Source organism: Electrona antarctica (assembly GCF_951216825.1).
Source record: "Electrona antarctica genome assembly, chromosome: 5".
NCBI classification, from domain to species: Eukaryota; Metazoa; Chordata; class Actinopteri; order Myctophiformes; family Myctophidae; genus Electrona; species Electrona antarctica.
The window spans coordinates 51,592,501-51,619,593 of NC_136810.1; the positions used below are offsets into that span (position 1 = coordinate 51,592,501).

Here is a 27,093-nt window from a genome sequence, read left to right on the forward strand (position 1 = left end):
CACGCACGCACGCACGCGCACACACAACCACGACCGTGGCTTTAGTCCAATTAGTCTTGAAATAGTTACATTTTTATAGATGTCTCTTCTAAATAATTTAGATGATTCGTTGCTTTTGGTCAATTCTTGTATAATAATAATAATACACTGCAAAAGATATTGTTAGTTGTCTGTGTGTCTTTCTTGAACATATTTGTTTGGAGTGTGTGTGTGGGTGTGTGTGTGTGTGTGTGTGTGTGTGTGTGTGCGTGCGAGCGTGTGTGTGTGTGGACGAGGGGGAATATTGGCCACAATAGCCCACAATAACATATTTTGTATCTAGTTTATTTCTATACAACAAACATAATTATCAGAGCTTTTTGCGAATTCATTATTTTCCATTTATGCTAGGTAAATTAATCATAATAGCTAATGACTATAGGGTCAGATTTGTTCTAAATAGCTTGATTGATTGATTGATTGATTGATTGATTGAATACTTTAAGTATGCAAGGACAGGCACATGCAGGGTACAGTAGGCCTACAATATAAGGTCTGCTAAAAGGATCATGAAACCAGAAAAGCCTTTCGGTTGGTTTCCATTGGTGTCCTCCTCAGAATCACATGCTCAATTCATCGAAAAATCATTCTTATAATAAGCCCAGATACATAATTTGCCTTCAAATGCAGACTAGCGAGAATTGCTCTCAGTCTGGACATTCTGTACATTCGGGCTTGCCCCCACCATCATCAATAAATCCATGTTGCAGTCTAGCAGAGATGCTTGCTCATAGGCAGTCTTGTTTGTCGACGTCATTGGGTTCCCCCTGTCTGCCAGCCTGCACCACGTTTAGCCAAACGGAGCATGCGCACTTCATGCCTACAGTACCAGAGCAGAGCTTACGACGCACACACACAATACAGAGAAGACCAGCCCCTCTATTGCTGCTACCTCGGAGGGACCTTCCATGTACGTACAGCTGTTATTTACACAAATATATTAATACGTTGTAGCCTACGGTATTTGTTTTGATGATGTGCTGTTGCATTTTGTTTATTTTAAAGAGCGAACCTGGCCAAAGAAAGCATTTAGGTCCATGATTCCTTGATTCGCATTTAACTTGTCCCCCGGGGGTGTTCATACATCAACATGTAAATCCTTGTCAGACGGGGGTCGTGACGTGTTGATGAATGTTGTTTTCAGGCAAGCGCTGCTTTCGGACTACCCACACCACACGGACATGATGGGGACAACCCGTTTTTATCATGGAACTGTTGCGATGCTATATTTTGGCCATGCCATAGCCTACCTGCTTAACATTACAGGAAACGTCAGCCTTTTTTTGCCCTGTTTATTCAGTGCTGTTTCCTGATAGGAAAGCTGTCAAGTGCGCACGTACTAGTGCAGTCTGCGCTGCATAGTGCAGAGCAGCAGTTTGTTATAGCCAGGACGCCAGTATGTTCAGCACATTATATTAATGATAATAATAAACTTTATTTATAGCAGCACCTTTCATACATAAAAGGCAACCCAAAGTGCTTCACATAAAACAAACTAGAAAAAGTGCCCTGTGTGTGTGTGTGTGTGTGTGTGTGTGTGTGTGTGTGTGTGTGTGTGTGTGTGTGTGTGTGTGAGACGCGGCTTGGCCTGTTGTAGCGCCACCATGAGGCTGATTTGAGGCTGACATTTCTTCCTCAGCCTAGTGGGAATATGCATGCACAGTTTCACCGCGATTGGACGCTGTGTTGAGTAGTTGTGGCGATTTGTACAAAACGGGTACAAAGCGGGCTACTCCTGAAAAGTTTAGAAGCCAATCTTAGGCAATGAAGGTGGATTATGAGAAATCAAACAAACCCGTCTTGATCACATGACTATGGAGAGCATGTGTACCGATTTGCGTGAAATTTTGATAAAATCTGAAGGAGTAATATTAGAAAATGTGTTTTACATATGTCGGCCTCCTGGTGGCGCTATAAAGAGCAGATGTGAAAAATTCCAGGCAAAGGTTTTTCCTTGGCTTCTAGGGAGTGTGCATACAAAGTTTTAGACAGATCTGTGCAGTTGGAGGTAAAAACACTTTTCGGCCAGTTATAGCGCCACCATGAGGCTGAGTTGAAAATGTTCACGTGGCATTTCTTCCTCGGCCTAGTGGGAATGTGCGTGCACAATTTCACGGAAATCACACGATGTGTTCATGATTTGCAGTATCTTGTTTGAAACTGAGCACTCCTGCGAACTTTGGAAGCCAATCTTAGCCAATCAGGATGGAGTCTGAGAAATCTGAAAGACCCGTTTGGTTGAATGGCTCTAGAGAGACTGTGTACCAATTTGCGTGATGTTTCGACAAAATCTGTAGGTGTACTGTCCAAAAACTTGCACAAAGCGGCCTCCTGGTGGCGCTATAACCAGCCGTTCTGGAAATACTGGGGCAGAGGTTCATCGTTGGCATCCAGGGAGTGTGTGTGCAAAATTTGGCATCGACCGGGTTAACGGTGCCGGAGATTAGCTGTTCACAGACGGACGGACACACGGACGGACGGACGGACGGACGGAGTGCAAAACATACTCTCTCCCCATGCCTTCGGCCTGGTGGAGACAATAACAAGCAGCGGAATGCCAGAGAAATACAAGAAAGAAAATAAATGTATACAAATTAACAAATCAAAATAGCAATACATAAAGTAAAATGTCATGGGCAAATGGGTAATTACTACTACTACTACAATAAAAATGAATCATAAATAAATATAAGAAGAAGAAGAATATAATTTACAGGTGTATTTGGATTGTGGTTATGGATTTTGTTTTTTATTAAATATAAAAATAAATGGGATATTATTAGGCTTTCATTAGAAGGCTTCAATAGGACATTGCTTAGTCTACACGTGGTTTTGATTGGCATTTATATGCCTGTGTTTTTGCTGTTATCTGGAATTGCACATTGAGGACAACTTCCTTTACAGTTGTTTTTAATAAGGTCCATAATTACTACATAACTCTGCTGGCATTCTTTTGACATTTTTGGTCTGCGACACTGTCAGTGACAATAATCTGATACTTTGTTGTGTTCCCAAAACGTACAGTAGGTCTATTCTGGGAAACGTACATTCTCAGAGGAAAGGAACTTATAAAGTAGAAGTGTTCACAGAGTAATTGACACATTTTCAACGAAAATAGATAATAACATGTTGGAAAAAACACACAATACAATCCTGGAATATTGGAAATTAAATCCTATCCATGGCAACGCATTGAGTTACATGGGACCGTGTTTTTTGTATAGGTGTCTCTGGTAACACAACTGGCCAAACACACTCACATAAACAAACACACTTACCGGTATGTACATAATAATACTACCGTAATAATATCTCTCTCTGTGTCTGTCTCTCCCTCTCTTCCTCTATAAGACACATTCTGAACTATAGCATCAGTCTAGCCATTGTGTGGGTCATGTCATGTGAGGTGAAGAGAATTTAGTCAATTTAGCACTCAGCCATAATACTGACCAGACACAACTAATCACATTTCCACACGCGTTATCTGCCATCAGCCACTTCTGCCTGTCACATCGCCAATGACCAGTGTGTAAGGTGAAGTTACACAGTTCATTCATACAGTATATATACCACTCTTTTTTTAAAGATTTGTTTTTGGCTTTTCTGCCTTTTATTGATAGTATCAAGTGAAGATAGACAGGAAAGAGGGGGAGAGACACGCAGCAAGGGTCGTCATGAAAGGGACTCGAACACGCAACACGCTGTCAGGCCAAGGCCAACAGTGGGCCTATGTGGCATGCGCCTGGACCACTAGGCCAGCAGGCGCCCCATATATACCACTCTTTTGCACAGCGGTGATCTATACTTGCACTGAGTAGTAGTAGGCCTATAGGCCTAGACTAGGCCGCCTAGTGGTACTGTATGTTTGCATTTTGTGATCACATTTGACAGTGGACAAAACATTATGACTACAGAAGAGAGATGCTGAGGGCAGACCAGGTATCAACATGATACTTCATCTAAACCCTCCCTATGTCCTAGTTTGTAGTTGGCCTGAAAGAGCCCAGCCCACCTCAGCTATGGATCGTAGGACGAGGACGACATTCCATCGCTTTGGACACTCGTTATCACAGGATACTGACAGGCCGCCTGGTGTTGAAGACTAGTAGAACTTGGGGAGAAATGGGTGTTGAAGACTAGTAGAACTTGAAAAATCACACCCGTGTGAAGTGAGTGGTGCAACTTTGTGTGGGGGTCCTCGGGGGGGACAGTTAATATGTGCAGTTAATATGTGCGTGTGTGTTTGTGTGTGTGTTAGGTTGCGCACAGGTGGTGAAAAACAACCATGCTGTTTTCGTGCTCAGACGCACCCAGCCACCCACCCAGCCACCCACCCACACACATAGTTCCGTAAGGGAGTGGTTGCACCACTCAAAAAAGAAAAGAAAAAGAGTGTCTAAGAAGCCACTAGTATATATTTTTATCTACAGTACCCTCTGCAAATTAGTGGAGGAACTAGGAGATGGTTTCAGTGATCAGGAGGAGACAGAAGTCCAAACGTCTATGAAAATACTGAACTACATACCGTCTCAAATTACAGTAAGGCACATACTGGATTAGTGAGCACTTCAGTGGAATTATCGGTTCCTTCTTCCTTGACTTCCTCGTTCTTATTTCAAGCTTTGGAATGTTAAAGAGAATGAGGAAAAGGAGCGGTGAAGAGGGTTTTCCAAAGCATCTGGTCTGGAAGGTCCAAGCTCTGAATTGATATTCATTCACAGCGTACAGTATTGGAAGTTTGGAACCATTCTGGTATGTGCAAATAGTTGGAATAGGCTCTGTGCATACTGTAACTGTAGTTCTTGGTATCAATAGGGTGGCATTCATTTCTAATGGCTTAATTTGATTGGCTCGACAGCAGATTTCAAACAGAAACTACAGCAGACTCATAGAATTGCATTTACAGTACATTGCTTTTTGCTTGGACTGAGACAGAGCTGAGAGCTTGTTCCAATGGCTTATTTATGTGTTGCGTTTTTCAGCCTGAAAACATGTTATTTTCAACAAGCGATACTGTCTTATGTCATAGGGATAACCGTTTTAAACCCTATCTGCTCCAGTGACTGCATGGGGTTCCCCGGTGCTCTATGCTAGGTCCAGTAGTATTTCCCTCTACACCAAATCTTTTTGCTTGTGAGCTAAGCTTGTAGATCTATTTTCAGCAAATTATGTTCACCACAGAATAGGGACACTAGGGTTGATGTGGTTAACCCATTTTTGGCGGGAACCCCTTTTGGTGTTTTAAACATTATGTTATAATTTAGCTATTGAAAAATAGCAGATCTACAAGCTCATAGCGCGCCACCGAGTGGCGCGCTACGAGCTTGTAGATCTGCTATTTTTGAAAAATCGAAGAACGACTGACATAGAAACATAGCTTTTTCAGAAAACTGTCAGGATGTAGAAGACATTTTTAGAATCTGATCTCAGGTCAAAATGGGTTTTAAGTAGCAATCTGGCTCTCCTAACTTGTAATGTTGCTTAGCCTGATGATCGTGTGGGACATGGTCTGTGTGTAGACTAGCGTGATGAATATTATTTCCTGGAGGGGAAATAAGACAGGGGTTGCATAACCAACCAAGCTGGCTTCTATGTGTGAATCGTGCCAAGTGTTCCCTGCATGAAAGGAGAGAGGGCAACGTTACCTACACAGCGTACCTTATGCTGCTATCACACACAGCTGGTGCCAACAACAACACCACCGGGAGCTTTTATTGCATTAGAAGAACACTTTGTTGCAGTCGTGTCGTGGCAGTACGTGCTGTTGTTCGTTTCGGCCCTAGAGGGTCTGATGAATGGCTGTGATTGCGACGTGGAAGAGGGCAGAAGTGTGACAATTCATGTTTAGTGTTTCTCCATGACAGGATATGTCGTTACATTAGGCCACTGTGGGCAGTGTGCTATACAGTATGCAGTATATTGGTGCTGCACGATTCCTGCTCAAATGTGAATCTCGATTTTTGAGTGGTGCAACCACTCCAAGGAACAGCAATGTCCGTGTTAACCTATGTATGTGTGTGACTATGAGTACCAGTAGGGGCAAAAGTGGTGCTGTTGTGCCAGAAACAGAGAGAGAGAGAGATAGTGCTGCACTGTTGCCTGCTAATGAGAGAGAGAGAGGGGGGGGGGGGGGAGAGGGGAGTTGCACCACTCAGTTCACACGGGTGTGATTTTTTATAGAGGGACAGACAGTAGGCTGACAGGAAATGGGGAGAGAGATGGGGGAGTGACATGCAGTAAAGGCCGTCGGGATCGTCGAACCCTGCCAGGCACACTGCCAGACTGGATTACCAGCCAAGGTGCCTGGACCGCTCTGAGCCACGGCCCAGGCCCGATTCTCATTTTTTTCCATGAAAATATTTATTGTCTTTAGTCTGTAGTTGCTGAACATTAATACATAAAAGATGTGGCACCTAGAGCCAACTGCTGCGGCTTTAAATAGACAACATCAAAGTGCTTGCCTTATCTTAAAGTCTCTCTCTCTTGTAGCAAAAATATAAGAGTAACTAAAATGAATTGGTCAGCCAGGTAGTGCTGCCCGATTCCGGCTCAAATTTAGAAATGAGATCGCATAGGTGTCTGAATCTAGATCGCAGAATCTTTTTTCGATTAATCGTGCAGCACTACAGTATATTCTCGACTCTCTGTCTCAATGAGCTTATCTTAACCACATTCTTTTTTTTAATGTTTTTTTTTGTGGCTTTCGCCTTTATTTTATTTATTTTTTAATGGAGGGACAGACAGTAGGCGGGGGGGTGACATGCAGTAAAGGCCGTCGGGATCGGGAGTCGAACCCGCGGCACACTGCCAGACTGGATTACCAGCCAAGGTGCCTGGACCGCTGAGCCACGGCCCAGTGCCTTAACCACATTCTATATTAAATCATATGATGGTGTTAATAGCTTGTATATTTGCTATTTTTTTGCACATGCCCAAAATAGAGTTAGACGGTGCCAGATTGAAAGTGGTAAAGAAACCCTGCCAAGGCTTTCAATTTCCTACCAATGATGATGATGATGATGATGATTTCAGTGATGGAAGCTCCTCCCCCTGCGCATATTCCCTAGGGCCTAGAGGGGAGAGTGGGGGCGGGATGGAACAGGAGGTGTGTGTGTGTGTGCGTGCGTGTGTGCACGCGCGCGCGTGTGTGTGTGTGTGGAGGTGGGGGTGTGTGTGTGTGTGTGTGCGTGTGGCTGTGTGGAGGTGCGTGTGTGTGTGGCTGTGTGGGGGTGTGGGCCCGGGGGCTAACCCTCTGCTCATGGAACCAGAAATACTGCAGCCTGCCTGTGCACAATGACTGATGGAACATCAAGATTTACTGAGCACAATTTCCTTGGTGTGTGTGCGTGTGCGTGTGTGTGTGTGTGCAGGCGTGCATATGAGTACATTTGTACATGTACATGCAGACTCCAGTTAGTGTGGGTTGGACAGTACACATTACTCAGGCCAATGGCTTCACTGGTCAGTGGAAGATCGTGCCATCGCCTTTTGCAGTATTATAGGACATTGGGACTGCTTGCAGCCTGGTTGTTCTCAGCTCAGGCCATTCACACCCACTCTGCTTCCTGTGAACATGTGTAGAGGATGACAAATCTAACTCGACGGTATGTTAGAGGATGACAAATCTAACTCGACGGTATGTTAGAGGATGTGTGTGTGTGTGTCTGTGTGTGTGTGTGTGTGTGTGTGTGTGTGTGTGTGTGTGTGTGTGTGTGTGTGTGTGTGTGTGTGTGTGTGTGTGTGTGTGTGTGTGTGTGTGTGTGTGTGTGTGTGTGTGTGTGTGTGTGTGTGTGTGTGTGTGTGTGTGTGCGCAACGGTATGTCGTCCCTCATTATTATATAACATGTCCAGTGTTATGGTCTCCATCCATGGATGCAGTGGTCCAAGCATAGGCCAGAGGGACGGTGTGCACGCATGTGCATAAGCATGTGTGTGAACCATAGATGAGAAAGATGAGACAAAATATGGAAATAGAGGGCATTATACTGGTGGTGAGGTATATAGTTAAAGTTTAAGGGCCCCAGACGGAGATCACCGTCAAGTTCAAGTGCACGGTCAGTTGCCCGAGACGGAGATTGATAAAAACGACGGAGATTAATGATATCAAAACCGGTCGCATCGCTCCACAGCCTAGGAGCGCTTGTTGCCCAATCCTCGGTGTTGCACAACAGTGACACGTCATCGAAAATGTTCCCTGCCTGTTTAGCGGACGACAACGGAAATCTTAAAACGTTCATAACTCGCGATCTAAATCATCCCGTCTAATTATGAAAAAAAGATCCTGTGTTAGACGGCGCTCCGCGGTCCAGTCGCTAGTCGCGATAGATTTATTCTTACCTCCCGTTGTTGTCGATCGACTCTAGAGTGGCGTGGCTATTGTTAGCTGCTACACAGACATTCACAACAACTTCCGGTCCGCCGGTAAAAGTGGTCCGGGCGCTATAAACGATGGGCACATTTTATTAATGGATTAAATAGGGCCGAGCCCTCAAGGTGTTAATCTGAGCAAGGTAGAAATCTGTGCGTGCGTGCGTGCGTGCGTGCGTGCGTGCGTGAGTGCGTGCGTGCGTACGTGCAGCCAATGGTTTTGGAACACCAAACAATGTCCCCTGATAGAGGGCCTGAAGCAGATTAGCTCAAGGACAGAGAGAGAGAGAGAGAGAGCAGCATTAAACTGAGAGGCCTGCAGGATGCTACTGTGTCCGAGCAAAAGACGACGGTTATTTTTGGCCCCTTGTTGTGCTGCTGGTGGCAGTTTGTGACTCATGGGAGGCCCTACGTCTGTAACAGTGACAGACAGTATAATCCTGGGGGTTACTTGGATTTGAAAGGGGTTCTAATTTGACCATCACCGTGTCATCACTACACAGTTTGAAAGCGCACAGTAAAAAACGTTCAGGATTTTCTTCTTTTTTGTTGTTGTTGCTGACTGGTAGAAAACCTTTACTGCTGCAGAGCTGTCTGACTGTCGATGGTTTGGTGGTGGTGTGAATTTCCTGTCGTAGAGTTTAGAATTTCCTGTGTTACTGTACCTACTTGCAACTGAGTCTGTGAAAGGTTTTTGCACAAGGCAATTTTTTTTTACATGAACAAACATTAGTGTTCACCAATAATTTTGACAGTTATTAAAAATGTCATCTTGATCCAAACACCAGTCTGTGACTGTTTTTCCAAATTGCATATTAAAACATTCACATACAATATTATTTCTCTTTTAACTGTCTTCCTTGCCCCCTTTTGTACAGGTGCTGTGAGTTTGTGGGTCGACTTTAACTTCAGCACCCCTCGAGGGTGGGTGGCTGGCTGCACATACCTGACTGACGACTTCTTGCTCCTAAAGAAGGCTCGCAGAGCGGCCATACTGAGGACTACCATCTATACATACAGTACATATCATCAGCATATTCATAAAAGCTGTTCAACGGCTAGAGAGGAAAGCGACTTTCTTCCAACATGGAAGGCGTCGCTGTCGACAACCTCATAGACTTTGACTTGCCCTCAGAGGTCACGGAGCCCTCCAGTGGTGGCGGCGGCGGTGGTGGAGGTCAGCACCAGGGCCATACGGACTTTTTCTCTCCCGAGGCCGAATCCACAGGGTTACTGCCTGAGCCCATAGCCCCCTCGGCCCCCAACTCACACCACCACCAGCACCACCACCACAACGGGGGAGGGGAGGACAGGGACAACGACAGCGATGCCACCGAATCGGCGGACAGCGAGAACGACATGGGACCGCCGTCCTCGGGGTGGGAGCTGAGGCGGTCGTCCTCCTCGTCCAATCACAGCGGGGAGATGGATGGGGGCGGGACGGAGGTGGCGGAGAGGCGGGGGTTTATGAAGGCCTACGTGGAGAAGATCTTTAACGGAAGGTGAGAGAGGCTCGGTGTCCAGACGTGTTTCTGTGTGTTTGTGTGTGCATGATGATGCGTTGTCAGCTTACCTATCCTCACAGTGTGTGTGTGTGTGTGTGTGTGTGTGTGTGTGTGTGTGTGTGTGTGTGTGTGTGTGTGTGTGTGTGTGTGTGTGTGTGTGTGTGTGTGTGTGTGTGTGTGTGTGTGTGTGTGTGTGTGTGTGTGTGTGTGTGTGTGTGTGTGTGTGTGCGTGCGTGCGTGCGCACGGTGACAGGCAGGATATTCCTCAAAAATGTTTCACAGTCTCAAAATATACAGCTCCATCTCAATGAATTAATGAATATTGTGTAAAAGTTCATTTTCTTCCGTAATACAATTCAAAAAGTGAAACTTTCATATATTCTCAATTCATTGTGCGTAAAGTGAAGTATTTAAAACCGTTTTTTGTTTTAATCTTGATGATTATGGTCGCGGCGCACAGCTCATGAAAATCTCAAAATATTAGGATATTTCACTACACACACTTTTTTTTAACGAGAAAGGTTGACCATCTGAAAAGCATATTAATGTATGCAGTTAAAGGGGAAAACCACCCATTTTCAACATTTTACTATGTCATTAATATACCTTAGAGCTGTTGTGTGGAAATAATAAAAAGTCCCCCCCATTCTGTGTTTCCTAGAACTGTAATTATGAAAAGAATCATTAACATGGTGAAACACATCTTGATGACATCATCAAGATGTGTTTCACCATGTTAATGATTTTTTTCAGACCTCTAGTTCTAGGAAACACAGAATGGGGGGACCTTTTTATTATTTCCACACAACAGCTCTAAGGTATATTAATGACATAGTAAAATGTTGAAAATGAGTGGAATGCCCCTTTAATACTTGGTCTGGGCTACTTTTGAACAAATTAATTAATCAATGGGGCGTGGCATGGAGGTGATCAGCCTGTGGCACTGTTGAGGTGTTATGGAAGCCCAGGTTTGCTTTGATAACAGCCGTAAATTAATTTGTATATTGTTCAGTCTTATGTCTCACACCTTCCTCTTGACAATACAACCTAGATTCTCTGTGGGGTTCACGTCAGGCTGGTCCGTTAAGCACGGTAATTCCATGGTCAGTAAACCATTTACTAGTAGTTTTGGCTCTGTGGGCAGTTTTACTTTTTGAATTGTATTAGGGGAAAAAATGAACTTTTACACAATATTCTAATTCATTGAGATGGAGCTTTTTTTTTTTTTTTTTTTTAACAATTTCCTGGGCTCTACACACCCTCCGCCAACCTGGGGAGAGCAACGGACTTGAACTCATGCTTCCTTCATGCCTGAGTGTCCAAGTTGCTCCTTTACACCTGACAGGGGGGAGTTTCCCTGGTTGGACGTAGCGCGTGGAAGGAACACGTTATTCCAACCAGTTCCATTCCCCTCCATCAGGCGCCCCGGCTGGCCAGGGGGAGGCGGAGCTGTACATGCTTAGCTCTCACAGCCCTTATGTCAAAAAGTTCTGACAATACATTTCACGATTTCAGCCCAAGAATAAATCACTTGCTACTCTTCTGTGTTAGGGAGGACTTTGACCAGGAGGAGAAGGCACGTTTTGGAGAGCTGTGTTGTGGAGAGGATGGCAAAGGCAGAGAGTGGTTTGCCAAATATGTTAGCGCACAGGTAACTATAATGGGGATATATTTACAACATGAGGTCAGGGGGAATTCTGCCCATTTTGTCACACATACTGTATACTCAGCTTGGTGTTTTTGGATGGGATCTACCACATTTTGTCAGATACGGTAGAGTAAAGCGGTCGGCATCGGGCCAAACTCTTTTAAAGACGATTAGATGGTGGGCCAGAACACAATCAATGGCTAATTTAGGACCTGGAACCTTTATCCCATTTTGGGTGGGAACCCCTTTTGGTGTTTTAACTAAGCATTATGTTATACTTAAGCTATTGAAAAATAGCAGACCTACAAGCTCATAGCGCGCCACCGAGTGGCGCGCTACGAGCTTGTAGGTCTGCTATTTTTGAAAAATCGTGAAAATGTGGCACAAATCTTTGAATATATATTCTTTCAGAAGACTTTTTTATTTATTTCGACGTCAGGCCTAAATGGGTTATATACAGTAATAATAACTATATTGTTATAAAAGTTATTAATACATGTGTGTGGCATAACAATAGATAGAAAACCATGACGAATAAAATGTTTAAGGTCATCCTTGAATGTGGCGCTTAAAAGGATATTTAGTTCATCAATAAGTTTCAAAATAACATTTTATCTGGAGACAGAGGGCCCTATTTTCACCGGTGCCTTAATCCCTTATCCCTAAACATTTTTGAGTGGTGCAACCACTCCAAGGAACAGCAATGTCCGTGTTAACCTAGGTATGTGACTATGTATGTGACTGAGTACCAGTAGGGGCAAAAGTGGCGCTGTCTGCCAGAAACGGAGAGAGAGAGAGATAGTGCTGCACTGTTGCCTGCTAATGAGAGAGAGAGAGAGGGGGGGGGGGAGAGGAGAGGGGAGTTGCACCACTCAGTTCACACGGGTGTGATTTTTTTTACTATGGCCGCTCTACATTATGAGCTTGTAGATTGGCTATTTGAACTATTCAAAACTGTTTTTAAAAATTGTAAAAAATTAAAAAAAAGGCGAAAATAGGGCTTATGCTGCGTTCACGTGGAATCAGGCAAGCGTTAGACGGCAAACAGAAAAACCCGCTGGACGGCACGGGACGGTAAAAAGATTTCATATTTTACCGTCCTGCTCCCCCGTCCACTAAAATGAAGTCCGGTTGCCGTGTAACGCTTGCCTGATTCCACGTGAATGCAGCATTAGAGAGTCATGCTCCTTTTAGAACAAGAGCTCTTTCATGGTCCGAGGTCTCTTAACCCATTTTGACCTGGGAACGATTCTACAAATGTCTTCTACATTCTGACAGTTTTCTGAAAAAGCTATGTTTATGTCAGTCGTTCTTCGATTTAAAAAAAATAGCAGACCTACAAGTTCGTAGCGCGCCACTCGGTGGCGCGCTATGAGCTTGTAGATCTGCTATTTTTCAATAGCTAAAGCATAGCATAATACTAACACCAAAAGGGGTTCCCGCCCAAAATGGGTTAAAACGGAGAGTAACAACGTATCATTTAAAGGCATGTAAAACACAGCTCGAGAGAAGTTTTTCATCCAAAAGTCTCAAGAGGAAACTATTTGTTCATCCTACCCTATACCCGGTTTAATCAATTCAACGCTATTGCTTGTCCATATCCTACCTGGACTGTCAGTCAGCTATTGGAAATTATATTTACTAAATAGTTTGTCAGGCCAGATATTATCGATTGCGGCCTGTTCCCTACCACTGCAGTGGAGCGTGTTAGGCTCCAAGTATGCAAAATATGTGGTTTATCTGCTGCGGGTGTAAAGGCATAGTACAGTTTTTGGTGAAGAGGTGACCACCGAAACGGTGGTTAGTAAAAACGGAGAGATACCGGTATGTTGTGTGAAAGGTGATCACTGCGTCGTGACGTCATGTTGTAGTTTTAGGTGGTCACCTCTTCACGGAAAACTCTATGAATAGGCCTTAAAGGGACACTTCACGCTTTTTGCTAAAAAAATACATGTTAATGACATTTAGAAGATTTAGAACACTTTCCTGGGGGTCTTTATGTGTGTAATATGTGGTTTTAGAGTGTCTCTGATGTCATGGACACTGGGCTCACTTACTTCCTGGACTACATGTTGTCTCAGTAAGACAGCCCTCCCCCTATCCACAAGGAGGTGCAGTGCACCAAAGCATTATGGGAATTGTAGTCCAGGAAGGAAGTGAGCCCAGTGTCCATGACATCAGAGACACTGGGCTCACTGCTAAAATGTAAAATATCTAAAACCACATATTACACACATAAAGACCCCCAGGAAAGTGTCCCTTTAAGTTAGCAGATACAGGTGTAAACTGTGCCCAGAGGAACAATTAAAGGACTATTTCACCCATTGTAAACCTTAAAAAAAAAATCTTAATTAAATAATTCTCACTAATGCCCATTATTGGATGGTACCTACCATAACCATTTCTATCCACCCAATGTATGTCTCAGAGGCAGGCTGTCAGACAGTTCAGAATTCTAACTTTCCAGAAAGAGAGAGGCTGTCATTTCTTTTCGCTTGAATCCTCATCGATGATAGGCAGGTTTCGATAGGTGCTACATATCAACAAGGGGTAGTTTGGATTGGCATTTCTGAAGGTTACTTTTTCAGTTCAGTCTCTCATAAACAGACCAGGGACGAATTCACCGTAGCTAATCAATGTAAACCAGTGGTTCCCGAAGTGGGGTCTGGGGACCTCCAGGGGTCCTTGGGGGTCCAAGGACCGCAGGGCTAATTAAGTGTCAATTTTGGGGGTCCTTGGCGTGAAAAAGTTTGGGAACCACTGGTGTACAACGAATTGAAGTACGGGTATGTCCGGGTGGTGCAGGCAGGGGTAAAGGACTCATCCGCCACCGTGGAGACTGGAGCTTGCTGCCTCTCGCTTGGCTCAGCACTCCAGCAAACACTGTCTGCGGGCAAACTTCTGCACGCACTAGCGTGACTAGCGAATAGCGATGCCTTTTCAGAAGCAGGGAGCATAATGTTGGAGGACGCATGTCTAGGCCCTTCCCATCCCAGGCAAACAGTGTGGGTTGTAAAAGATGCTGTACGTTTTCTGCATTGAAACTAATATTGCTAAATGAAGTAAGCTCAATTCAGACGGTTGTACGTCTGTATTAACCCATTTTGGGCGGGAACCCCTTTTGGTGTTAGCATTATGTTATGCTTTAGCCATTGAAAAATAGCAGATCTAAAATCTGCTATTTTTGAAAAGTCGAAGAACGACAGGATGTAGAAGACATTTTTAGAATCTGATCCCAGGTCAAAATGGGTTAAAACATTTCTCTACACATGATAACAGTAGAAATTTAATGTTACGTTTATAGACGCATGAAATATATTTTGAAATATGAGTATTTCTGATCTATTTATATTTACGAGTAGCTTTCCAGAACATTGCTTGTATTGCTTTGCAAAGCTATTTGTTTGCATCAGCTAGCTGGTGGTGATTACAAAATGGAAACAGTGTTCAGCTGTGTTTTTGTCATCCTGCTTTTAACTCGACAGAACACGCACACACAGTAAATATCTCTTTCATTCTGTGTTTACAGCGCTGCAACTCCAAATGTGTCAGCGAAGCGACCTTCTACAGACTGGTGCAATCCTTTGCCGTGGTGCTCTTTGAGTGAGTCTGCTTGTAGCTATATTTGTTTGTTGATTGTTCAATTCGCTGCTTGATTTATCTCAAACAGTCGTTTGTTTGCATTTAACTCAAAGCCAAAGAGCACATTGACCGGAATGTTCCTGATGAGTAGCACGTAATTGCATAATTTATTTCTTCTTCATTTTTTTCCCCCACTCGGAAGAGTTTGAAGACATAGTGTGTGTTTTCCTAGTGTGTGTGGTCAGCGACAGTGTATGGGTGGGAGATAATATCTAATAATCTGGGCCTAGTAATCCTTCCACAGACGGCAAATGTTGTTTTTTCCACCATTATTTCCATCTTGTTTGTTAGATCATGTTTGTTTGCTTGCAGATGTTTCCAAATGGACGACTACAGCCCAGCCAAGAACCTAATGACCATGTGCTTCACATACTACCACGTTGGTAAGGCTATACTCTGCCCCATCTGACTGACACACGCAGACATGCATGCATGCACGAATGCACGCACGAATGCACGCACGCGCTCGCTCGCGCACGCACACTTGAATTATTTTCATTTGGATCTGCACAAGAAGCGCATAAGTAATTGATTCAAATACTGATCATAATTTGGTTACATAATGGTCAAACCAGATGCAACAGGATGCACTTACTGATGACTTACTATATACAGTCAATTAGCCAATTGCTTTGCATTTGTCTTTTGCAATCCTTGTTTGTAATTCCATAATACATTCTACCAAAGGCTGATATTTCATAAGTTTATCCTGCAATGAGTCTAGTTTTACAGTACTGTGTTTATACATCTTTGTTGTCTTGTCCTGTCCTGTACTTCTCTCTCTCTCTCTCTCTCTCTCTCACGCGCACACACACACACACACACACACACACACACACACACACACACACACACACACACACACACACACACACACACACACACACACACACACACACATATACAGATACAGGAAAAGTATGAAATGCTAAAACTGTTGACAATGATTAAGAACTGCAGTGTTATTCATTGGGCATTACGGTAAGTTATGTTTTGACAGTGAACAAATGGAAAGAAAGGAAATTGAAGATGCTGGAGCCATGTACAGATTTGGTAAATAATGATACATAGACACTGGGTGAAAAAAATGGGTTGCAAAATCGTGGGATAAAAATTACCCACAGGAACGCACCCCGCATCCGAAACGGTTGAGAAATGACAGAGTTACCGTGTGGGGGTCCCTCTACTGTACCCTCTACTGTACTGTACTGTACTGTATTGGCACACCCGAAATCACCATATATTCAGTTGATATGTGCGTGTGTTTGTGTGTGTGTTAGGTTGCGCACAGGTGGTGAAAAACAACCATGCTGTTTTCGTGCTCGGACGCACCCACCCAGCCAGCCACCCACCCACCCAGCCACACACACATATAGCCTGGCTAATAAGCCAGACTAATATCACACAACACTGTCGCGGTATATTAGTCTGGGCTGGCTCCACTTGGATTTCATTTCCCGGGGGGCGGATTCAAACATTTTCTCTTTGACGCAATTGGTCAGAGCTACTGTCAGTCAAAGGTCTCAAGCATTGAACGTCACTGTACCAAAGCCCGCCCATATTGCATACCGTGTCCCGATTGGCCCGACCTGTTCTCGGTTGTAGGAAAGAGGCGTGCTACTGAGCCTCGCCAGACCCTAATCCGCTGGCAGGCAATTTTTTTTTTGCCAACGGCTGATTCGGTCTGGTTTATTAACCAGGCTAACACACATAGTCACTTAAGGAAGTGGTTGCACCACTTAAAAAGATTCATAGGGCGGGTTCAGGTTGCTGCTCACACTCATTGTGGTTTCACTTGCAACACTGCCTCGTGAGATTTATGCTTATCCATGCAAGATTTTAAAGTACATCAAGATGAGTCACAGCACTGCAGTGAGATCAATTATGCCCTGTTTTATGAACACCTAAAATCCTAAAATATCCAATATGTGATCATAGAATTATCTTGACAAACGGTTACTGTATGTCACTAAGAAGTATTACGTTTTATTTATCAAATAACAGCAAAAATCCAAATATGATCACCTCGGATAGGGATTCAAAGTTTGCCCCGAAGACCAGAAAATACACCCCTTCAGATTTCTTAGAAAGGACATGATGACATGACCAGAATTACAGACGGATCTCTCATGTGTAAATACACTCAGTCAGTACACATACGCACCTTCTCCCACAAGCTGTTGACCTTCCCATGTATTCATGTTGATGTGTAGAACACTGCAATGTTAAAGTCTCTTTATCTGTTCACTTGGAACGTGGGAATTCTGTCGGTACAAGGACTATTTCATAATTGGCATAATATGTGACCATACCATTAACAACAACAAATATTCAAAATTTCACCATGCTTTATGTAGCATGTGACATGTCAAACTAGGGGGTTTTCATGATGCTGAATCCATTCCAAAAAACACTCATTGGGCTAAAAACGACCAATGCCGTCATCACAAATTGATGATGTCAGCGGGCATGGCCGTTTTAAGCCCAATGAGTGTTTTTTTTTGCAAAAATAATGCTTGGAATGTATTCAGCATCATGAAAACCCCCTAGTTTGACACATCACATGCTAGATAAAGCATGATGAAATTTTGAATATTTTGCCTTCTATAGGTTGTTGGTCACATATTATGCCAATTATGACAATTGCTCAACATATGCAAGTTAGCATCCGGCAGTTTCTACATGCTGGGGACCCATACTAAACATTTCTAACATAAAACGTTGGTGTACTCAACATGTCCGGGTTCACTTTTTGGCTACTAGGCTATAAAACTGTTCTACTTCTTACAACGTGTGTTGTTTACGTGTAGTTTTGAACTCGCCATCAATACCACAAACACTATTCATGTTCTACCAGTTCTATAAATGAAGAGGTCGTAGAAGATGTTGTAGATTGTTGTACATGGATTGCTTAACAAACCTCAACCCCTCTCTGCTTCTTCAGGAAGGTCCCAGCTGTCTCCTTCGGAGCTGTTGGACCGCGGTGGCTCTGCTGCGGGCGTGGACAATTACCTGAACAAGGCCAACGTCTGGCTGTCTGTGAAGAAAGACGCTGCCGGGCGGATGCTTAAAAACACCTCCAAGACCGACGTCAAGAGCTTCTTCGGAGGCCTGGAGAGCAAGTTGAGAGGTCCAGTGGCTCGCAAGTGAGAGGGCTTTTATTATTACCATTTTTTATTTTGTATGAATTTGTGATCAATCCGATCACGATCTTCACATTTTTGGAGGCCACACAAATAATTGCGATTCACGATTTAATTGTTTTTGGCATTGACCATTGGAACATATATTTTTTTTTATAAATCTAATAATATTTATTAATTATCATTATTTATGTTTGCCTGTAAGGCTTTTACGGTTTTAAACAAAATTGCACAGGGCAAATATAGCTTACAGAATTTATACAAATAAATGAAAATAAAATCAAAATATATGATGAGCATTCTTTTAATAATTCAAAAAATTACAAAATAGGGAAAATAACAGATCTATAAGTGCGCTGAGCTTGTAAAACGGCTATTACTATCATGATGACAGTATACAGATAATGGAAATGATTTAGATGATAATGTCAAATAATTGTAATTATTATGTAATAAGGGTGAAGGGCCTATCTGTCCTTGTCCTGATTCTTCCCTTCATTCTCATATCCAGTGAAGAAGAGAGTCCTGTCGACGCCAAGCCCAAGTCTCCAGGTACAGTATGTCAATAGAACATCTACTTGTTTCCCTGAGGACGTATAGTCCCCATGAATTGATTTGACTTTAATATTTGACGTCCTCGCTGTCACAGTGTCCGAGGCTCCAGAAGAGAAGAAGGAGGAGAAGGTGTACCTGTACACCCACCTGAAGCAGCAGCCCATCTGGTAGGTCCACTCTGGTCTGGGTGAGATCCACTGTGTCCCACAATGATCTGGTCTGGTGAGATCCTCTGTGTCCCACAATGATCTGGTCTGGGTGAGATCCACTGGGTCCCACAATGATCTGATCACAGATGATGTGCTGTACTTTCATCCTTAATAGGACAATTTACAATTTAGGCATTTAGCAGACGCTCTTAATCCAGAGCGTTTTACAGTAAGCAAGAACAACACATGGTAATGCATAAAATACATAGAAATAGTCATCAAGGATCATAAGCAATTTAAGAACCTAACATCTGTACAGTAGAATATTTGTACAATGAAACTATGAGTATACACTATAGAGTGCCATGTCTACATAATATGCTATCTAAATTAAGGCTGGTTGAAGACCAAGCGTGCTGCGGCATTCTGGATCAATTGGAGAGGCTTAACCCATTTAGGCCTGACGGCGAAATTTAAAAAAAATATTTTTTTCTGAAAAACCTCATGTTTCTATATCAGTGGTTCTCAATATTTCATCTCAAGGACCCCAAAAATGATATGTAATTGGCCGCCGACACCCATCTGAAAATATGTTGTTCCAGAGACCCTCCAGAAGCAAAGATTTGAGTTAAAAACTGAAACTCTGAAAGAATAGATATTCAAAGATTTGAGGCACATTTTCACAATTTTTCAAAAATAGCTAAAGTATAACATAATGCTTGAAACACCAAAAGGGTTTCCCGCCCAAAATGGGTTAAATGCACATGCCGGAATTAAAGCCAGTGAGGATAGAGTTACAATAGACACGTTTTGATATTACTGATGGAGGAGCTGGGCTGACTCCTGGGTGAGGAAGGGTCTAACTCTAATCCTTCGAATGTTATAGAGTGTAAACCTACAGGATCGAGTGACCACTGTAATGTGTGCTTTGAATGAGAGCTGACTGTCATAGGACTGGACAACACCAAGGCTGTTGGAACCGAAGTCACCAGGGCGTTGTCTCTATGGAAATAGTTAGCTCCTGAAGTGGGGCAGGACTTAGCTGGGAAGAAGAGAAGCCCAGTCTTGTCTGGGTTCAGCTTGAGGTGGTGAGAAGACATCCACTGTGAGATGTCAGCCAGTCATGCAGTGATTCGCTCTTCCACCTGAGTAGCAGAGGGGGGGGAGGATGACGTCATCAAGTATAATAGTATACATCAAATATAAATCAGGCATAACCCGGGCCTAACCCATGTGGCTGGGAAAGTCAAAATGAACTAGAAAAAGTGCCCCTCGGGGCACAGGTCTCCACCAGGGCAGGTCAGGTTGTGGCCTCCTGGTGGCGCTATAATAGGCCAATGGGAAAAGGGTGCCATTTCTTCATACGCCTTTGATGGCAATTGGATGATTTGAGGCATTTTGTTCCAAAAATGTGTTTTGCAAAAATCAACCTGTTGGTGGCGCTATAACAGGCCAATGTGAAAAGGGTGGGATATATTCCTCAGCCTAGTAAGAAAATGTGTGAAAGATTTCACGTAAATTGCACGAGGCTTTTGTTCAAAACGGGGCAATCTTGCAAACTGTGAAAGCCAATTATAGCCAATTAGGATGGAATATGAAATATCGGACAGATCCGACTTGCGCACATGACCATAGAGATACTGTGTAGCGATTTGTGAGATTTTTGGACAGAATCTGGAGGAGTAATATCAAAAATTGTGTTTTACAAAAGTCGGCCTCCTGGTGCACACTCTAGGGAGTGTGCATGCAACGTTTCACGCAGATCGGTGCAGTTTTAGGTAAAACATGTGAAAAGCTGCCTCATGGTGGCGCTATAACAGGCCGTTCTGGAGAATGTGGGGCAGAGGTTCATTGTTGGCATCCAGGGAGTGTGTGTGCAAAGTTTGGCATCGACCGGGTTAACGGTGCCGGAGATTAGCTGGTAACAGACGGACGGAAGGACACACACACACACACACGGACGGAGTGCAAAACATACTCTCTCCCCATGCCTTCGGCCTGGTGGAGACAACAATCTCTTAGAGGGAGCGCCTGTAAAGGGCCCGCCAGGAGTCAGGACACAGAGGTCATGGGTGTATATATATATAGTGAGAATCAATGAAGCAACTGACCTGTTATTCCTCTCCACTATTAGGCACACTCTACGATTCTGGAACGCAGCGTTTTTTGATGCTGTTCATTGTGAGAGGAAGAAAAGATCACCTACGACCAGGTGAGACTGAGCGGAGGAATGGATGAGCCTGTGTGGATAGATATAGTCGCGGACAAGCAGAAAACCCTGCATCTCCATATTTAAACTTTTTTCTTTGTGTCTCATACAAAAAGTAGCTAAAATAAAATGCATTTCCTTGAAAAGTAAGTAAGTAAAGTTTGGACACGCAAGGTTTCAACCCCGACACCGACGATATATTATGCAATGAGAATGGGTTTGAAAAGGTTTGTGTCTTTATAAATGTGGGAATGGGGGGCACGGTGGCACAGTTGGTAGTGCTGTCGCCTCACAGCTAGAAGCTCCTGGGTTCGATTCCCGCTCGGGGCGCTGTGGGTGCTGGCGGCGTGTTTCCTCCTCCGCGTCATCAGTGCCCATACCCGAGGCGGGGTTGGCGAAATGGCCTTTCTGTGTGGAGTTTGCATGTTCTCCCCATGTCCCCTAGGGTAGGTACCCTCACAAAAAACATGCAGTAATCCTGGTCTCTAAACTGCCTCCCCCTGGCCAGGAACTGGTTGGAATAACGTGCTCCTTTCCACGCGCTACGTCCAACCAGGGAAACTCCCCCCTGTCAGGTGTAAAGGAGCAACTTTATTATAGAAGGAGAATGGGTTTGAAAAGGTTTGTGTCTTTATAAATGTGGGAATGGAAAGTAAAGTAATGGCTAAAGTGATGTCCTGTAAATAAGACAGTAGTACATGATCAGAATACTTGGTAGGGAGAGCACGAAACCAAGCCGAATAGTGTGCAAATAAAATGAGATGTTGACGCGAGAAATAACTTAATTGAAATTACTGTGTGTGTGTGTGTGCGACTGTGCTTGCGTGTGTGCGTGCGTGCGTGCGATCAAAGAAATGTGAAGCGGGTAGTAGGAGATTGCAACGTACCGTTGGCTTCAGCACTGAACCAGATGAATCTTAATTCACTACTCCTGATGGTCTGCTGACGTCTCTTTTCTTCTCTCTCTCGTACTATTAATGGTCTCATGTTCTATGCTGTCCTCCCTCCTCCTGTCCTCTATTACTCTCTTAATCTGTTCTTCTGCCCCCTCTGTCCTCTCGCATGTGACTTTTAACCCTTTGTCTCCTTGTGCCTTGCTGCCGGCCGGGCAGGGGAACGGACGAGGAGCAGAATGACGAGAGGTCTGTCCGCTGCCCTCCTCGACACTGTAGTCAAACTGAGAGTGGGCTCACCAACCTATACTATACCTATACTTACTGTAGTCGTACAACGAATAGCTAAAATAGCTGAAACACAAGCTCACAGCGCATCAGGGTTCTCAAATACTGCCCGAACCAGACCCGACGTTTTCGGGCCGGACCTAAAATGTATGCTAATTAGGGTCGGGCCGGGCCTCGGGCTCCATGAAAAAATATATATATTTTGAAGGATAAAAATTATATTTCTGTTCTGTCTGTTTGTGTATTTCTCTATTGTGAAGAAGGTGCTGGCTGGCACCGGGACTTAATTTTCAGGCCCGTTGAGAACTCTACGGCAGTGGTTCCAAAAGTGGGGTCCGGGGACCCCCAGGGGTACTTGAGGGAGTTCCAGGGCTCCTCAGCTAAATTATATTTATAGGAACCAAATGGACGCGTATGGGTCTGTAACTCAGAGAGTGTACCAATTTAAACCATTTGGTTCCATTTTGTACACTCAGAGTTTAATTAACCCATTTTGACCTGAGATCAGATTCTAAAAATGTCTTCTACATCCTGACAGTTTTCTGAAAAAGCTATGTTTCTATGTCAGTGGTTCTTCGATTTTTCAAAAATAGCAGACCTACAAGCTCGTAGCGCGCCACTCGGTGGCGCGCTAAGAGCTTGTAGATCTGCTATTTTTCAATAGCTAAAGCATAACATAATGCTAACACCAAAAGGGGTCCCCGCCCCAAAATGGGTTAACATTGACAATATAAATTGGGGTCTCAGAGATAGAAATGCTGTGAATCACTGCTAGAGCCGTAAAACAAAAAATAAATCTCTTATGGAAGGGTCCCTGGCATATCTCTTCAAATGGGGGTCCGCGGGCTAATTAGTGTCAATTTGGAGGTCCTTGACATGAAAAAGTTTGGGAACCATTGCTCTACGGCACATTGTGGTGCGCTGTGAACTTCTAGTAGCGGGTAGGGGTGCTGATAAATCAACAAAACAAAGTTTGAGGTGGGAGAGCAGACAGGAGATAGGAGACGAAGATACTGTAAATCAGGGGAGAGAAACCTGAGGCTGGTGTAGATTAGAAGTAGGTAAGAGAGCAAGATGGGTGCAACGTAGCCTTGAGGGCCAGACAGAGAGAGAGGCTGAAGGTCTCGCAGTAGCCTCGGGTCTAATCAGATGTGCTCCAGTGAACAGCGACAGTCAGGGTTAAACCTCAAGACTTAAATCCACACACACACACACACAAGCTGACTGGAGATCAGTGTCTGGAGTTAGTACGCTCTCCCAATCCGTGGTCATAATTTCCTCAGTGATGAATGCTGTAAATCATGTAAATCATTGAAACACATTTATCATGCCTTTTTATTTCCTTCCATTATAGTATGTTGCGCGCACACACACACACACACACACACACACACACACACACACACACACACACACACACACACACACACACACACACACACACACATTTTTAGACCTATTTTTGTCTGACTATTTTTCTTTTTGACTTATCCCTTGTTCCTCTGTGTTCATTTTTTACTCTGGAGTCAAAATGGATTGGGTGTATTTGTCCATTCACACTCACAGAGTTAAAACAACAGGCTTTTACAGCGTAATCTCTGAACTCAGACGGATCACATATGCGTAGCCCTATTTGTTTGCCTTCTTCAGACAATCGACTCCATTCTAACAAGTGAAACACGGGGTAACCACACTATCTTTATAATGCCTAGTAGTATGGCATTTGAGTGGCATTATATCTAGCATCTAGGTGAGAGAGAGGTACCAGTCCCAAGGAGTGTTTTCTCTCTGCACCTGTTTGCATGTTCATCTCTTCACTCATTGCTTTTTCTCGAGTGTGGTCGTTTGCATGTAACCTTTCTCTTTTTCTAGGTGCATGTTCTGTGTCCCTCCCATTTGTCCCCATGTCACACACGGACTACTTTGTATTTGTTCCTTTCAGTGCAATGGCAGGTCGATTGCAGGGATGTGTTAAGCCTCGTTTACGTGGTCGTACGACGGTGTCCTGTGTCAAAAAATAGCCGATCTGCAAGCTTGCGCTAGGGCATTCACTTCTAGTCATTTTTACTAGTTGACTAGTTGCCTAGTTTACTAGTCGACTAGTCGACTAGGTGTTTAACTACCTATTGTGTAAAAACAAAAACTTTTTAATTTTTTTTGGAAATAAATACATATAGTTTACTAGTCGACTAGGTGTTTAACTACCTATTGTGTAAAAAAAAAAAACTTAATTTTTTTTCTTATCAACTAGTCAACTAGTACCAACAAGGTCGACTAGTGGATTTACTAGTGGACTAGTACACTAGTAAACTAGTCGACTAGCTGATTAATGCCCTAGCTTGCGCCACATCGCAACATGCTGGCTTGCAGATGGACACCATTGTACAACTACATAGATATAAATGAGACTTATGGATAGGAATAGGCAGGCCTCGTTCCTGCTCATTTACAGTAGCATTATTATGAGAGCCCAGAAAAAGTGATTGGAGCTAATTTATGTTCTCCCCATAAAGCTCTGTACAGTATACTAGTCTGTATGTATATGTATGTTTGCATGGTTGTGTCATTCTCTTAGTATACTGTCCTGTCCCAGGGGTCATCAATATGTCCGCACACGGACACATGTGTCCGTGGCAAAGACTTGGCCTTGTCCGTGGCAAATCTTAGATTTTCTCTTTTTACACACCATTATAATCTTCTCGTTTTAACCCATTTTGGGGCGGGAACCCCTTTTGGTGTTAGCATTATGTTATGCTTTAGCTATTGAAAAATAGCAGATCTACAAGCTCATAGTGCGCCACCGAGTGGCGCGCTACGAGCTTTTAGGTCTGCTATTTTTTTTAAATGTTGAGGTCAGGCCTAAATGGGTTAAACACCCACTCACTGAATGTCAAGTCTCCAGGTTTTCTTATGTATGACACTTCATTACCACGACATTATGGTGTTCTCACATGTTTTATTTGCAAGGACTCTGAGAGTACAAGTGGAACCATTTGGTTCCATTTGAACACTCTCAGAGTTGCAGACCTGTAATGATTGGTCTCTCAGGGCTAGGTCTTTCTGTGTTTCTGCCTTCTGGTGATGTTTATTGTCCACTCATCGTGTATGTCCGTGACAAACATGTCCACCACAAGCCAGCGTGGCGATGATGACCCCTGGTCCTGCCTCCAATTTTGACAGATCAGTTTTGAGAGGACATTTCTATCCTGATGCTAGCTTTGGCTTGTGGTTGATGTAGCCCTCCTGATGTGTTTTTTAGGATTCCAGCATTTCCTTGAAACACTTACAAAAGTGCAACATGTTCCTCTTTTGTCTTCTGTATTCTCTGTGTTAAGTCCTGGGCCTTTTTTATAGCAAGGAAGGAGGCTGTTATTGTGCTGCTTTCTACCCCATACTGTAGGTGACTAATAGCATTAACATGCAGCCAATAGCCTACCTTCTTTCATTCACAAACTAATGATGAGGGTTATGACATCATATTGGCAGCTGTGGAAAAAGTACTCAAAGTTCTTACTTAAGTAAAAGTATCAATACTGCAATATATAGTTAGTCTGTTACAAGTAAAAGTCCAGAATTCAACATTTACTTGAGTAAAAGTATACAAGTATTGTCATCAAAATGTACTTAAAGTACAAAAATCACACCTGTGTGAAGTGAGGGGCGCTAAAGTCAGGTGATGTGATATCAGGTGATGTAAAACAAACTGTGTCAAAACAAACATTAAAGTCTCTTTATTGTTAATGGCATTTTATAATGTTTGTGTTAGACAAACATTAAAGACAAACATTAAACCTAGTGCCCCTCAAAAAGCAAAAGTAGTCAACTCATTATGCAGAAACAATTTGTCAAATGCATAAAAGATCTTTTGAAAATAGCAGCTATTTTTAAATGGTAATGTTTATAGGGTTGAAGTTGTTAACTTATGTTTTATAATAATAATCTAAAATCTACAAATTAACTAGTAACTAAAGTTTTCAATTACATGTAGTGGAGTAAAAGTACAATATACTGTATGGATCCGAGATGTAGTGGAGTAGAAATAATTGGAAGTATTGGAAATTGGAAATAAGTAAAAACCTCAAAAAATGGTACTTAAGTAAATGTACTTCGTTACTTTCCATCACTGATAGCCACTAACACTGTCATAATTGCGATACCAATTCATAAATAATTAACGATTATCGTGTGTAATTTCTTGTGTGGAATAATGTATCACTTTTGTAATACATGTATGTCATGCTTGTCTGTGATCTGCTTGAATCTATTGTGTTAATTTACTTGTTGCTCATATGCTTTTGTTGAATGTTCTTTGTTTGTTTGACTTTTAAGCAAATGGCAAGTTGATGTGTTTGAAAAGTCTCATTGTCACTGGTGTGTGTGTGTCTTTCTGTTATTGTATGCATATAATCCATTTTCATTTATTCTGTTTGCATTATACGGTATTTGATCTCTAGCTGTAACAGGGTATCTCCTCCTTTTGTTTTGTCAATTATGGGGATTTTGCTACACATTTAGTGTAGCAACTGTTAATATTATAACTAAATTAATCACTTATTATAAACGTTTCTAAATTCTAGTACCCCGTTGACCAACATTTTGACTTTTTTTTTAGTTCTTTATCAGATATATTAAAATCTCTATTCCTAACAAAAGTC

At 43.1% G+C, this 27,093-nt stretch overlaps 1 protein-coding gene across 1 annotated transcript in view; it reads left to right on the forward strand.

Moving 5' to 3' along the window:
- The first annotated feature begins 827 nt into the window (after window positions 1-827).
- The window catches only part of kiaa0513 (KIAA0513), a 33,167-nt gene continuing 6,901 nt past the window's right edge, over window positions 828-27,093 (forward strand). Inside the window, exons 1-9 of the mRNA XM_079502105.1 lie at window positions 828-949; window positions 9,285-9,908; window positions 11,463-11,562; window positions 15,089-15,162; window positions 15,514-15,584; window positions 18,146-18,347; window positions 18,856-18,896; window positions 18,994-19,066; window positions 21,183-21,260. Coding sequence (XP_079358231.1) covers window positions 9,493-9,908; window positions 11,463-11,562; window positions 15,089-15,162; window positions 15,514-15,584; window positions 18,146-18,347; window positions 18,856-18,896; window positions 18,994-19,066; window positions 21,183-21,260 — 1,055 coding nt within the window. The 5' untranslated portion in view covers window positions 828-949; window positions 9,285-9,492. The remainder of the gene's footprint in view (window positions 950-9,284; window positions 9,909-11,462; window positions 11,563-15,088; window positions 15,163-15,513; window positions 15,585-18,145; window positions 18,348-18,855; window positions 18,897-18,993; window positions 19,067-21,182; window positions 21,261-27,093) is intronic.